The sequence below is a fragment of the Natator depressus genome, chromosome 1 (assembly GCF_965152275.1).
Source record: "Natator depressus isolate rNatDep1 chromosome 1, rNatDep2.hap1, whole genome shotgun sequence".
In the NCBI taxonomy this organism is placed as follows: Eukaryota; Metazoa; Chordata; order Testudines; family Cheloniidae; genus Natator; species Natator depressus.
In genome coordinates, this window is record NC_134234.1 from 44,865,541 (window position 1) to 44,880,973 (window position 15,433).

At 38.6% G+C, this 15,433-nt stretch overlaps 1 protein-coding gene across 5 annotated transcripts in view; it reads right to left on the reverse strand.

Moving 5' to 3' along the window:
• Positions 1-222: 222 nt before the first annotated feature.
• Positions 223-15,433, reverse strand: part of USP12 (ubiquitin specific peptidase 12) — a 99,341-nt gene continuing 84,130 nt past the window's right edge. For 4 of the 5 annotated variants that reach the window (XM_074958814.1, XM_074958795.1, XM_074958774.1 and 1 more), the window contains 3 exons: positions 9,785-9,982; positions 7,981-8,059; positions 223-3,606 (listed from right to left, as the gene is read on the reverse strand). In XM_074958814.1, the coding sequence (XP_074814915.1) occupies positions 3,505-3,606; positions 7,981-8,059; positions 9,785-9,982 (379 nt within the window). In that variant the 3' untranslated portion in view covers positions 223-3,504. The remainder of the gene's footprint in view (positions 3,607-7,980; positions 8,060-9,784; positions 9,983-15,433) is intronic. The other variant, XM_074958784.1, reaches the window with a different exon arrangement.

Sequence of the window (15,433 nt, forward strand, 5' to 3'; positions counted from 1 at the left end):
CCCGTTCTACAACTGCTTGGCCAATGCTTACAGGATGTTAAATGTTTAGTTTTAAGTGTTAATGTTAGTGTTAAAGTAAATGTTTTATATTAGTCCGTGAAAATGATGACGGTTTCTCATATGTGTATATAGAGATGGCCTATGCCACAATGTATTAAGTATGGGGTTAGATTGTAGCACAGACTAAAAGCCTTTGTGTATATTGGCTCTTTATATGCATATTATATTGAAACTACTGCATTTCCTGTATGTATTAGATATCTTATGCAGTGTGTCTTATTTTGTTGTGCCACTTTAGCAAGACTAACTTGCTCTGGGGAGCCCTCTGTGGTTAAGAGACAAGTCCGTGCGTAACACCCTGGCAATCCCTTTAGGGCAGGCCAAAACCTTGTTATCCTTTGGTTAAATTAGACAAATTTATAGGTAACATATTTGGCATCTCTGTATTGGTGGGCTTGAGGTGCTATTTTAAACCCTGAAGCTTGAAAGCTTTATTTCAAGGTCGAGGAGGGTACAGCACCCCTTATGGGATAAAAGGACGACTGACACCAAGCAGTAATATTTTTTTCTCTCTCTTCTTTCCCCCCCTTTTCTTTTTTTTGACAAATACACATACACTCTCAATATACACAAGCACACACACAACTTCATTACATACACATACCTGCTTGCATATCTGGCAGCTGTGCGCAGGTCTGAAAGGCAAGTAGGACCTGTCACTTAAAGCAGGAAATTCTAGACATTTTTACAAGTTTTGAGAACATTACAAAAGCACCAGAGGCCATGTGACTCAACAGTAGGGATATACAAAGAATACAGTACTTACCTTCAGAGAACATATTTTATTATTTAATAGACATTTTTGCTCCAATATACAAAATAGGGGACCTGTCATCCCAATTAACATTTACATAGTTACACAGAAATCATTTCCATCATTTACAAGTGAAGATTCTTCTCACACTCCCCATTGCAATTACAATCAAGAGATAATCCTCTAATGCTTTTTATATTGGTCAGTTACATTTTGTATTTCCTCTGCCTGTAGTTTCTGGTATCAATTTTACCAAGAATTTACTTATATTTTTCAGTTGCACTAGAAGTGAAATTAAATGTATCATTTGGAACCACTATCTCAAAAAACCCTATCCAAAATAAATCACCATTTTATAAAAATATGTTGCAGGAGTAAAGCAAAATATCCTGTGGCTACCAGTGAAACAAAAATGCTTTAAATTTTGTTACTGTATAAAATATGTTTAGCAACTCAGCTTGGCTTTTAACTACATACATTTTTTAAAACTGTAAAATGACTGAGCAAACTTTTATCAGTTAACAAAAACTAATGCGACAATGGTTTTACAAAGCTGTACATTTAATGCAAGGGACTTCATCTTTCTGGCATGTACTATGGTCCAACTGATTCACCCCTCACTCTTTTCCCACTGAAACCTGGAAAAACAGATTTAGGTTCTAAAATAATTTGGTATAAGCCCTTAAAAATATCCAATCCATTATATTTTTTATGTCTCTCCCAAAATATTTGTGATGCTTTTCTTTGCAATGCTGATAGTTTAGCCAAGCTACATAATTTATACAAAAGAATTTTAACCAAACCAAAGTTTCAGAAACCTTGCATTTATAAAAGCAATCTGTTATAATACGACAAGAATTTTCTTTCATATATGTTAAATAGCCCAATTTACTTAGTGACCCTGTTCAAGATTTGTTCAACTGAATGAATAGGTGAAGTCTTTTCCTGAGATAAAAATACAGGTAAGTAAATATATTAGTTATAGCAGCAGACAGAAGACATTCTTTTTAAAGGTTTCAACAGTAGCAATAAAATAACCTTAGAAAATTACAGTAAAGTAAAAATCACTATCTGAAATGGGATGACAAGGACATCCAAGACCTGATAGCCATAATCTGAAATATGTATTCCATCATTTTCCAGAAATTACATTCAGCCACTGTCAGACGACAAACTAATGCATGGAAAAGTATCAAATCAAAACATTTCACATATTTCTTATTACATCTATTACTTGGTGGTGCTATTATTTAAATCTTAATGCTGTTTCATAAACCCAAAGCAAGGTAAACTTTAATTTCAGAAAATTCACCTCATATGACTTGAAAAAAATCTCAAAACACTGAACACCTTTTACATTCCTAGATTATTTCATTTATTATCAACTTCATTTCATATTTAGAGAGTTTTTAGAAAGTCACCCAGGCTCTTGGGAGTCTGAATGGATCAATTTTCTGAGAAGGGAATGATATTCTGAAAACTGTTTATTTTGATCCAGGTTTTTCTAACAAATTATTTAGAGTATGGACCCTTAATGAATAAAGAACAGTAAGGATTGGAGTACACCACCAGCATTTCACTATAGTAAGCATTCTTACAATCATCATTCAGACAGCTACAGGAAACATTTTACGGCTTGGCTTTTTCATCAGAGTAAAAACAGATTCATTGTTTAATTATTAAATTAAAATATGAAAGACATTGAGCCAGATACCAGTTCCTCCTGAAAGAGAGAATACAAAATTGGTAAAACAGAAGGGGTAAAAGACATTTTATGCATTTTATTTAGAATCTGTCTTTCCTAAAAAAACCCAATTAAATGGAACAAGTAAATCTAATTCAAATATATATATATAAAATTATGTTCAAGATTTGTTATGCTCAAAGACAATACATAGGACCCTAGTAGTTATAGTAATTCATAAATAAAAATAAACTATTATTAACCACCCCATCTTTCTCCATAGAGAGATTAAAAGCCATAATTTTTACTGATTGTTCCCGACAGCATAGGTATATATTACTATAATGTAAGCTTCTTCAGAGAAGCAAAACATACTTGGCCTCCTTGACACTAGTTTATATTTTCTGTTAATCTATTACGGTCAAGAAGGCAACTGTGTTGTCCCAAGTATATTTGTTATTTATATATTAAAGAACCCAGGAAAAAAAAAAACCCAAAAAACCTGTCCACCATATTCTTTCATAATTGAACACAGGCAAATTACTGCACAAAGAATTCTCTGTCTTTTCAAATAAGAAATCAGTATAAAATACCAGATTTATATTGCTTCTATTGTACTGCCAGATTGTTGCAATTAGCCTTGAACCAAACCCCAGTGAAGTCAATGGGAGTCTTTCCATTGATTTTAAGGGGCCCTGACTCAGGACTTTAAAAAGAGAAAATGTGTTCACTGTTGGAAGGTTGCTCCTACAAGAGTGGCGGGTATCTCTCTCTTCTCTTTGCAGTTGTAGAAGAATTGTGTAGTCAGCATGATACCTGAGTAAATAAAATGAACTTGATATGAAGGGTTAAAAAAAAAAAAATCCAAACTTTCCTTTGTTGTGTGCAAACTGCGCTACTGTCCCTGGAGCTCCCTGCATTCCATTTTTTAAATCAGTGCTTGCTCCATTCCATCATAGCCAGAGAAGAAACGAGGCATAAAATCTCTCTTCACCACAGTTCCTATTCAATCCCGAGACTGATAGAAGAGAATGTAACCAGACTCAGAGTTCTTTGAAATGTCTGATGTCAACCCATAGAATTCTTCAATAGCTTGTGCATCTATTTTCTACAGAAAACAAAATACAAACATTAATTGTAAAGGAAAAAAATCTACAATGACAAATGTATATTCTATTAAATTACACTTTGTGAAACAATGACAAAATATTTTGGTCTCATCTGCTAATTACCTTTCTCCAGATAACCTACGTTATAGAAGGGTTATAAGGCTTTTAGGTTTTTTTTTTTTTACTTCCAAATCTTCTTTCCTCCACAGCAGCCCATCTTCTGTCTAATTTAAGTAACTTGAACATCTAATACCAACAAATGGACTAAACATGAATACAACTTCATCATCATCTGATAGGTTCCTCACACAGAAAGGTGATTTATAATGGTAAAGATATTTCCTGACAAGGGGATATAAAGGATATAAAGATCTTTTCTGATGAGGGGCCAAAACTCACCATGGGCTATGCACGTATAAGAACTTACAATCAGCACTGAACTTATAAGTTGGACTAATCAGAATGTAATAAAGTAGACCCACTTAGACAGAGATGGGGGATGAGCATTAAGAGGAGAAAAGGGCACCTGGCTCTTTAAAAAATTATGAGCTACTAGGACGATAGACACTTAAATTGCAAGAAGAGCCTCTAGTTTGTGATATAGAGCAGGATGCAAAGAGCTGCCAGATGCTACCACCATCATGATGATTTTGGGGAACACAACAGAAACTGAAGCCAAATTAAAGGCAATAAAAGAACTCTTGATTCAGAACAAGCCACAGATATATTTCATACAGCAGGAATGTGGAAATAAGCACTCTTTTCCTCAGATCAATTAGATTTAATCTAATCTTTTGCCTCCACTGATGTGATGACTAATTGGATCATTTCCATCTTGAAGCACCAAATATAGCTACTTAAGATCTAGTATCAGCCAGCCTTCTTTGGGAATGCAAACTCTAGTAAATTCCTGAAGAGCATTCTCGCTCAGGTTCTAGTGAGATACATTGACATTTGAGAGGTTGCAAGGCCTGTCCTAGCACCATCCACTTTACTAGTGGGAGAGTGAACCTTTAACTCTGTGGCAGTATCTTAAAATCCACTGACTATCCTGTCAGGACAACTGACACCACCCATCAATCATCTTTGACCCCCCCCCAGGAAGAAGTCTTCAGTAGCCTGATTGGTTCCGGCAACTGAAAGGGAAGACTAACCTCTTGGTATCTCAGGCAAAACGTTCTTTTTCATTATGCAGTTCTTGCACATTGTAGAGAAAAATATGTACTCCTAATACACCTTGTAGGTTCTAAATGAACTCTATGAACTCAAGGAAGTGACTTGGGCATCATTGTGGGCAGTTCAATTAAGACCTCTATTGAGTGTAGCTATGGTTAAAGAAAAAGCAATCAAGATGATAGGGTGCATAAGGAGAATAATGAAGTCATAAAACTACATAAATCAACACAATGGCCTCATATGCAATACTATATGCAATACAAGTTATACCATCTCAAAAAAAGGATATTGTAAAATTAGAGGGAGTTCAGAAGGCTGACAAGAATTATTTAGGTGCACAAGAAAACTCCTATAAGAGACAAAAGACTGGGACAGTTTACCTTAGAAAAGAAAGGAGACAAAATAAGAGGAGACGTGATAGAAGCATACAAAACATAAGAATGGCCATACTGGGTCAGACCGATGGTCCACCTAGCCCAATATCCTGTCTTCCGATAGTGGCCAGTGCCAATTGCTTCAGAGGGAATGAACAGAACAGGCAACCATGAAGTGATCCATCCCCGGCCATCCACTCCCAGCTATCAGAGGCTAGGGACACCATCCCTGCCCATCCTGGCTAATAGCCATTGATGGACCTATCTAATTCTTTTTTGAACCCCATAATAGTTTTGGCCTTCACAACATCCTCTGGGAACAAGTACCACAGGTTGTGTGAAAAAGTACTTCCTTTTGTCATTTAAACCTGCTGTCTAATAATTTCACTGGATGACTCCTGGTGCTTGTGCTATGTGAAGGAGTAAATAACACTTCCTTATTCACTTTCTCCACACCATTCACAATTTTATAGATTTTTATCACATTCCCCTTTCAGTAGTCTCTTTTCCAAGCTGAAATGTTCCAGTCTTTTTAATCTCTCCTCACACAGAAGCAGATTCGTATCCTTAATCATTTTTGTTGTATGAACAGAATAGAGAACGGACATTAGGAGCTTCTGTTGTCTCTGCCTCACAATGCAAGAATAAGGGACTGTCCAATGAAACTAAAAGGTGGCAAAGTCAAAACTGATGACAGAAAAGACTTTTTCCACCCATTTAATTCGACTGTGGAACTCATTTACATAGGATGTTATTGAGGCCAAGGATTTAGCAGGATTTAAAGAGTTTATATGGATAACAATAATATCCAGAATTACTGGAGTTAACACTAACAAAAAGATTATTGGAAAGGAAATAAAACCTCATACTTCAACATTAAACCAATCTCCAACTATTAGGGATTAGGATTAAACCTTCCTGAGGGGCAAGTGACTCTATATCTTTCTACTGTGGGATTTCTTGCACCTTTCTCTGAAGCATCTGGTAATGGCCACAGTCAAGGACAGGGTACTGGACTAGTTGGACCATGGCTCTGATCCAGTATGTCAACTCTGGCATCCCTAAAGGGCTTGGAGTAATGCTTGTCCAAAAAGTTTCTTGCCCTTAAAGAAAGTAGTAGTAAGCATCCATTTTATCTACCTCTCTACCTGCCATGTCTTTTGCCACAGGATCCTCCAGTGACATTAATGACCAGAAGAGAGAAGCAGGATGACCTTATCCAAAAAGGAATTGTAAAAAAAGTAGGAAAACAAGCAAAGATTCATGCAGGCCTTTATCATCTGCCTGGAACACACTGATACTTCAGCAGCTGAGGGTTTGAAAACAAATGCCCAAGCACTTAAGACTACAAGAATATGGCAGAGTCAGCTGATGACATGCACATGGTTTTCAAGTCCTCGCTGCATCTCAAGTTGGTCTCCAGTTTCCTGTCATGCTACTATTTCTGGAACATTATGCTAGCCTTTGGAAGGGTTTACTTCTTCACTGACAAGAAGAATACTGTCAAACTGTTTCCTAGCAGAATCAGTGCATTGCACTGGAGGTTGCATCGCTTTTGAGAGTGCAGTGTCAGAATCTGGATTCTTCCATGATTCAATTTCCTTCACTTTCCTTATGGAAAAGGAAACAGAAGGATTCACTTATGACTTAACATCTCTTCCTATGAGCCTTTTGATTCTAAGAATCACTCCACAGTAAATCCAAGACTGAAGACTCCACTTACACAGTGTATTAAAATCTTGTGGCAAAAAAATTATGCTCTGGTACAGGAGTTTCTCTTTCTTTATATGAACTAGAGAGAGCCCTTTGGTGACATAACAGTACAGAGAGAGATGGTCCCAAAAGCTTCACAAGCTGGTTCCACACAGGGCTTGGGAAAGGGGAAAGCAGCATCCTTCAAAGAACCATCTCCCAAAAGCCTCCAATGAAGAAAGCTGTATGATCTCTATAATAAGTCAAGGTAGGGATTAGAGAAGACAGTGGGGAATCTTAGTCTCCTTAAAGAAAACTTGGACAAGCAGGCCCTACTACTACCTGGCACTAACAACCAGGGTAATGGAGTTTAGATCAAGGGGTGATGGGAGAGAAGGAAAACAAATAATAGAAGGATTGGCTGTCCCACCTGGCCTCATCAAAGGTTTAGTTAAGCAGACTCACTACAGAGGGATATATGACCATACTTTCCAATGTTATGTGACCTCCACTTTGGCCCTGGCATCTCTCATATGGGAAGAGTGGTTTTGTTTTAGAGAGTTTTCCCTCCCTGCCAGGAAAAGGTGAAGGTCACAGGTGGCAAAGGCAGAAAAAGATCTGCCATTAATCATCATGCTTGATTCAGAGTTGCAGAGTCTCAGGTACTTCTCTGAAAGACTCTAATCTACCCATAAGGTTGATATTGCAGAGAAGACTGCCATGGAGGATAGCCATGAAAACTTAGCAACTCCTTCGGGCAGAGTTACCTCTATCTAAGCTATGACTATTAGTCTCCCTAGCACAGATTTTTCTTCTTTTGGTAAAAAGCAATTCCTCTGGAAAGTGATCCAAAAAGATATACATTTTGAACAAACAGCTCTACTTTATCCTCCTCCAATAAATATCTAAACATGACTGTACTCAAAGAACAAGGATTGAATCTATCTAGTTTAGGAGAGAAAGGAAATGTAGCTGAAGATATTTCTTCAAAGTATCAGCACACTATTCCTTTTAATCTTTAAGTGATCATAAATGGGGTGTTGGGATGGCAGGGGCTGGGGGGGGGGGACGGGACGGGACGGGACTTTTGTTTAGAAGGAGTAAAAACACCAGGGTTACAGCAACACTTACCTCTACAATATCATCATCAAAGAGCAACCAAAAATCATGACTCTTCACTATTGCAATATAATGTCCTCGATTAGGGCCACTATATTAAAAAAACAAAACAAAACACAGAACATTAACATTATGAATGTCTATTTTATTAAAGAGCTGCTTTTTTCCACAAGAAAAAACATTTAGTAAAAATTAAGCTGATTATTTGTATTTCTATTTGTATATTCATTCCCCTTTATGTTACCAAGGACATTTACATGAAAACAGGACATTAGTCATCACGACGCCAAATATTATACTAAACAGAGGATTAAATGAGGAATAAGTAGGACAAAATATGACAACATAAATGAGAGACTTTCATGCTAAGGCTTTATTGACAGAACTAGGGAAAAAAATATAGAACATTTTTTATTTTAAAAAAAGGGGGTGGCGGTTGAATGGGGTGTGGGGGGGGGGGGGGGGGGAATCAAACTTTCCACACCAGATTGGATTCTGGGTGAGACCAATACCAAGAAGTTTCATACCAAAAACGTAACTTTGAAGAATATTCAAAACCCATGACAATAGGGGAACTTGGAAGAGTCGTTCCATCAGTATTATTGATCTGTCTCTTATCTATAATGCTGTCCCAAATTTTATGTGAGGCAACAGAAGGTCATGGACTTGACCAGCCAGGATGGACAAAGGTTCAACTCAAAATGTGTAACCTGAAGCACCCTAGCACAGCCAGGACCTCAATGAGGCACACAAACTCAAGCAGAGACGATTGCGTGTGCCTGTTCTCATAAGAAATTGCTTTGAAAGTAGACAGAGTTGGTTAAGATGAGTAATTTTATCCACAAAGCAATATGAAAACTCCTCATAGCAACAACTTGACCATTCAATACAATGCAGGCCACCTACAACAGTTCCACTGTGCAATACCTTGTAGATTAAGGCAGAGACAAAAACATTCTTTACCTTCTGAGCAGACACAGCAGAAGATGTTAAAACATGTCTCTAAGGTGCCACAAGTACTCCTTTTCTTTTTGCGAATACAGACTAACATGGCTGCTACTCTGAAAAAATGTCTTGCATCTCAAACAGGCAGGCTTGGAACTGAATTTGAACTATGAATACTCTAACAGTCTCCTTTCTCATTTGTCTACTGCAAATCATCTGTAAATCACACTGACTCATGAGATGAAAGCTCTGGGGAAGGGGACATCTAGAGGTCACTGAGTTGATATTTGCAGACAAAAAGGTCCACCAGGATTTTGTTACATTATTCTATCAACAAAACAGCACACTCCCTCAGAGCCAGCTAAAAACTGGCAGGTCCCATTAACCACTTAAGCAGATTAATAAAGCAGGAGCAGCACTGCCTTTACTGAATAATGGCACCCCAACCTCCAACCACAGGAGGCAATCTTATGGTAGATTTGTGATCGGTGTTCCATTTGGGGCTCCTATGCTTGAAAAGTAAAATTAGAACACAGGTGCACAAACTTTAAGAATAGAATATATTTCTTAAACGTCCATCAACTGACATAATACTTTGAACTTGAAAGCTTTAGAAGCAGGGAGAAGAGATCAAATCAGCCTATTTAAAAAACTGTACAAAACTGTTCTAGGAAAAATTCTGTTACAATCTGAAGGTATCTTTTGTTGAAGAACTTACTTAACAAGGTCAAATACATTCTGCAATGTTTCCTTCTGTGTTACATACTTTCTTAAAACACTTTAGAGATTACTTAAATTAAGTGATACTGGATTTCTGTCACAATGTTAATAATGTCATACAAGAACCCCAATGTGACAAACTTCTTATTACCTCCCACAATGAACTACGACAGCAACAAGGTCGTACATTCTGTCAGGATTGGTGGCATCTCCCGAAGTGTTAAAAAGTCTAAGTTCTAAAGGAAACACTACTCTATAAGAGAGTTTTGTATATCGATGTAGCTGATCCATGTATTTAAATCTCTTCAGATGGAGAGCTAGAATCATAGGCAGTTTTTTTACTTTCATCCTGAAATGATAAAATGAAATATATATCATATCTCAGATTCCAAGATTTCAAAATTTTAGGTTGACATTGTCAGAAATGAAAAAAACAGTCTTTTGAATACTATTAAAATACACTTAAGTATTAAAGATGCTCAGCTTGTCAGTTTCCTGAATTTTCTCTATTAAAACTACGTGATCAGTCATCTTTTCTTCAGCATGTCTTAATGCTGCAACACCTAAACAATAAAACAAGTTATGGACAACTGCAGTAAGTTACACATGGGGATTAACCCTAAAAGAGAACTGCAAATGTGTGTTTGAAAAAGATGTTAAATAAAAGCTTATGTGCCTTATGCCCCAAACAACATAAGTAAAAGGGACATGCAGCACAGAAGTGAATCTAAATACACTTTCCCTCATCCTTCTTGTTTAGGTCCCTAAAAGCAAAACCCAACTCTTTTGTGATACTTCTACGCACAGACCAATTTGTTTTAGAACTACTGTGGAATCCAACTGGAACACAGAGTTATCCTTAAGGTAGAGGGAGTCAAGCTAAATGTTTTCATTTTAAAATATATGGCTTATTTTTCAAAAAAAATAATGTATATATGTAAAAATTAGTTTTGTGTCTGCAAGGGACACAAATGTCAATATACTGCTATTTAACTGATGTAACCCCACCCAAACAAGTCAACACCGTACTCCAGAGAGTGCCATGATAGCATGATCTGCCTGTTACTTTGGAGGACAAAAAACAAGGCAGCAGCAGATGGAAAATACAATCCTAGATTCACCAGTGTGTTCAATAACCCCCTTACCGTGTTTGAGCCATTCAGGCCAGAATCTCAAATAATTTGCAGTGACTACAAAACTTTATCAGCTGACCACAGAAAGCCTGGTGGTGAGCTAACAGTTCTGCTTAATGTACAGTAAATTTACTCACTTAACTCACCTCATCCTCTCCCTCCCCACAAACATCCATTTGTCTATCTCATCCATCAACTGCGTCTTGTCATAACCTATGCTATAAACTCTTTAAGGCAGGAATTGTCTTTTTATTGCTTATTAGTAGGGCTCCGTGTCTGTCACGGAGGTCGCAGAAGTCACAGATTCCATGACTTTCCGCGACCTCCATGACTTCTGCAGCGGCCATTGTGGCTGACCCCGGGGCCAGCTGCTTAGGTGGCCCGGGGACAGCCACACTGGCCACTGCTGGAGCAGCTCTGCAGCCAGCCACACTGGCTGCTACTGGAGTGGCCCCAGGGACCACCTGAACAGTGGCCAGTGCAACTGGCCCGGAGACCACCTGAGCAGCAGTCCCAGGGTGGCCGGAGCAGCAGCAGGTGGGGCAGCCCTGGGGGCGGCCGGAGCAGGCACTGATCGGCAGCCCCTGACAGCTGGTGCTGCTGGCCCCGGGTCCCCACCCCACTCCACGCTTGAGCAGTGGCTCCCTGCCCCGCGGCCTCCCAACTAAGATTTAGTCAGGGGTATTTATAGTACAAGTCTGGACAGGTCACGGACCATTGATTTTTGTTTATTGCCAGTGACCTGTCCATGATTTTTACTAAAAATACCTATAACTAAATCATAGCCTTACTTATTAGTACAGCACCAGCACAATGAGTCACGACCCTCAATTGGTGCCTCTTGACATTATTGGTGCCTCTTGCCATTATTGCAATACAGCTAAATCAATAAAAAACAAAAAGCTACCCAGGACTACAAAGAGACAACTTTAGGAAGACAGCCTTTGTGCACCACAACAGTGGCTTTCAACCTTTCCAGACTACTGTACCTCTTTCAGCAGTCTGATTTGTCTTGTGTACACCCAGGTTTCACCTCAATTAAAAAACTACTTGCTTACAAAATTAGACACAAAAATACAAAAGTAACACAGCACATTATTACTGAATAATTGCTTACTTTCTAATTTTTACCATCAAATTATAAAATAAATCAATTAGAATATAAATGTACTTATATTTCAATGTATAGTATATAGAGCAGTATAAACAAGTCACTGTCTGTATGAAATTTTAGTTTGTACTAACTTCGCTAGTGCTTTTTAAGTAGCCTGTTGTAAAACTAGGCATATATCTAGAGGAGCTCATGTATCCCCTGGAAGACCACTGTGTACCCCAGGGATATGTGTACCCCGGTTGAGAACCAGTGCACCACAATACTAAATTCCTGTTGTGCCAGCACTTAAAAAAAATAAATTAAAAGTACCGGAGAAACACCTAATGCTTTCTGCAACCCTACTCAGTGAACATTTTGAATTTGGAATAAAATAAAAGGAAAAAGTCTGAATCACCTCTAAGTCTCTGATGTATATCAGAACATTAGAATGAAGCTACATTAAAAAAAGGCATGAATAGTTTCGGAAAACACTCCAAAAGATGTACATGATAGTAAGTAGCATCTCCAAACTTCCATCCTCAGATATATCCTCCCCCAAGTGGAACATTCTACAGCAACACCACAGCAACTAATATACCTATCTAAAAGTGCAGTTAATACACCACTACATAAAAGTACAACACAAACTCAGTACAACAAAAATATCCTGCCTCCTCCTCTTGTGCAAAGACATGAAGGGTCTCAGCTCTCCCTAAAATTCAGCCCATCATAGAATTCAAAAGCAGCACATGGATCAAAAATAAACTGTATAATTTCAAACAACCTCAAAAGTTAATCAGGGCAAAGATATGGAAAGTGTTGACTGTTGACCTTGACTTGATCTTGGAGGCTTCACAATCTTTGGGCTATGATTCCTTTGGTAAGCATGTTTAATGGAAGTTATGAAAGCTGTAAAAGCAAGTAGGAGAGCACACATAATTGGGTTATTAGGCTAAAATCTGCTGGGCCCAAGAAATAACCCAGGTCATAAATTCTGCACTCGTTCTGAAAAGACACAGAAGTATCCACAAGAGGACAGCACACAGCAGTTATGTAAGAATGGAGTTTGCGGGGAGGCTTTAGCGATCTGGCTGCTATACAATAACTAGGCAGTTAAACTGTATTTATGTATAAGAATCATTAAGAAATGTGTGATGCAGTTAATTAATATTAATAATTAGGGGCTTGGCTAGGGACACCCAAAAGGCTACGCATGGATAATAGACCGGTATCAATCTTGTTATGGTCACATAAGGTGGTCAGTGTGGTTAGATATCCAACAGGTTACAAAAAGTGGGATATAAAAGGCTCTGGTTCTGGTTCTAAGCTGTGCACTTGTGTGGCCGCCCAGGAGCAACCCAAGTGTCGTGCACGTGATTAGCAGAGCTGCACATAGCGGTATGTGTTCAGGTGCCCCTCTCCCCACTGCTCTGCAGCCATGTTGCTCCTGCCCTCTGCCTTGGAGCCCCTGGCCAGCTGCTCCTGGGATCCTCCTGCTTGCTGTGCAGAGCGACGGGGCAGGGGGACGCTAATGTCAGGGTGTCCCCCTATCCCCTCTCCCATGTACCCCATCTCTGCAGAGCAGGGGAGAGAGGACAGGGCTCAGGAGCAGGAGAGCTCAGCTGCTGTGGTCTGAACCTTCTGGTGTGAGTGCCTTAAAGAGACAGTGCATGGTCTCTCAGACTGCCCCAGCAGCCAGCACACTCTCTCTCTCTCTCCCCCTCCCCACGTACTCCATCTCCGCAGAGCTGGGGAGGGGGGACAGGCTTCAGGAGCAGAAGAGCTGTTGGCAGCTGCTGCTCTGAGCTTTCTGATAAGTACCTTAAAGACACAGCACATGGTCTCTCATAGACTTCCCCAGCAGCACACGCACACAGTGTCTCTTTCACACTCACCTCCCAACACATACTTGTGTTGTTGTTGTTACTTCTTGGTACTTCCTGCAATGCACATATAATCTCTGTAATTTTATTCTTTCAAAGTGCTGTTATTTTAGTTGTTTGGTCGGTCTATGCATTTCATAATTTTATTTCTCTCTTATGCTTAAATTTAATTCTTTGAGTAGTGAGTTCTAAAATGCCTATCCTGTCCTGGCTTGGCTTGTGTAATTACCCCTATGGTAACTTTAAAAAAAATATATACCTAGGTTTTTTTGTTTCTACTGATGGCACACATCCGCACATTACCTCAATACTGGTGCACATAAAATTCATTCCGCACATAGATGGAAAAAATTAGAGGGAACATTGCTCTGGTTCCCTATTTTTGGGTTCACTGGGTCCTCAAGATGCCTAAATCAGAATCCCTTCTGATGGGCTCCACTTATTATTCCTTCTATCTTTGTTTCCAATGGTCTCTATAAAGCTGAAAGTATGTACAAAGCACATTGTACTGGTCTTATACTTCTGTATAATGGTTTTTTTTATTATTTCAGTTACAGTTGTCTGTATTAACTAAAGCTAAAGTTTCTGTGTGAGCTTCACTAACTTTCATTTTTTAGTAGCTGCCTGAAAAAGAATCTGTGACAAATGTATGTTGCACCCCAATAAATAATCTTATAATTAAGGCTAAAACAGTTTTTAGTATTACGGATCAGGGTGGATGTTTAGCATTTTTGCCAAGTCCATATCAAATTCAGGAAATAAAATTAAAAATTCAGTCTTAACTTTGTGAGCCCAGTCTTCTTCAAATTAAAAACCATTCAGCATCCTCATGATTCTGCTTTCCTAATCTCCATAAAATTACAAGTGTCCTTTATGGAGAGACAAGAAACCAAATAGTTATTTGACCTCCATAATCTACTCTTAACTTGGCCAGATATTGGACCACTTCAGGAATATCCAAACTCTCAGTTGTCTTAACTTAAACAAGTGCTCTTTTCTTATCTTAACCATGTTCAGATACAGTTAAGACTGATCGTCAGACATAGTATCTTGAACACAAACTTCTCCGAAGATCTTGCTGTCTTAAGTATTCTATTTCTTACTGAAACATGCACAAATAATTAGGGTAGTTCTTGAGACTGCAGCCACAGAAATTATCCTTAAAAGCAATCTTTTGACAACCAAAATATATACAGGACACACAAAACCAGATAGACAAGGTAGCCACAAACGGTCTTTCTCTGCAAGGAAAAATGTCAGTTCACACAAATCAAGCTTTTTGGGGGAAACAAATACTATGAAAGCTCATAATTTTAGGATTGTGAGGCCCCACTTTCATGGTCTGTATTCTAAAGAGCTAACTTAATAAACCACACTTTAAAAGAATCAAAACAAAATTTTTGTGATAAACTGACATGACCACTTTTCAGAAACGCCTCACCAATCTTGACAGCAGTCTCTCTAGCACTCTATCTCATCTTTATCAGCAGTTATGCTTGATGTTGAAACTCATCCCTGATAAAAGGGAAGTGACACTGGTTGGTTGAGGGAGCAACTAGAAGATATGGCAAGAATATCACTGGTCCCCATAACTGAGGTGTGTATCTGCAGTACGCCATGGGCAGACACCCCAGTGTACAACCTACCACCATCTGGCACATTGCCTTTTGGAAAGTTTTGGCAATGCATGG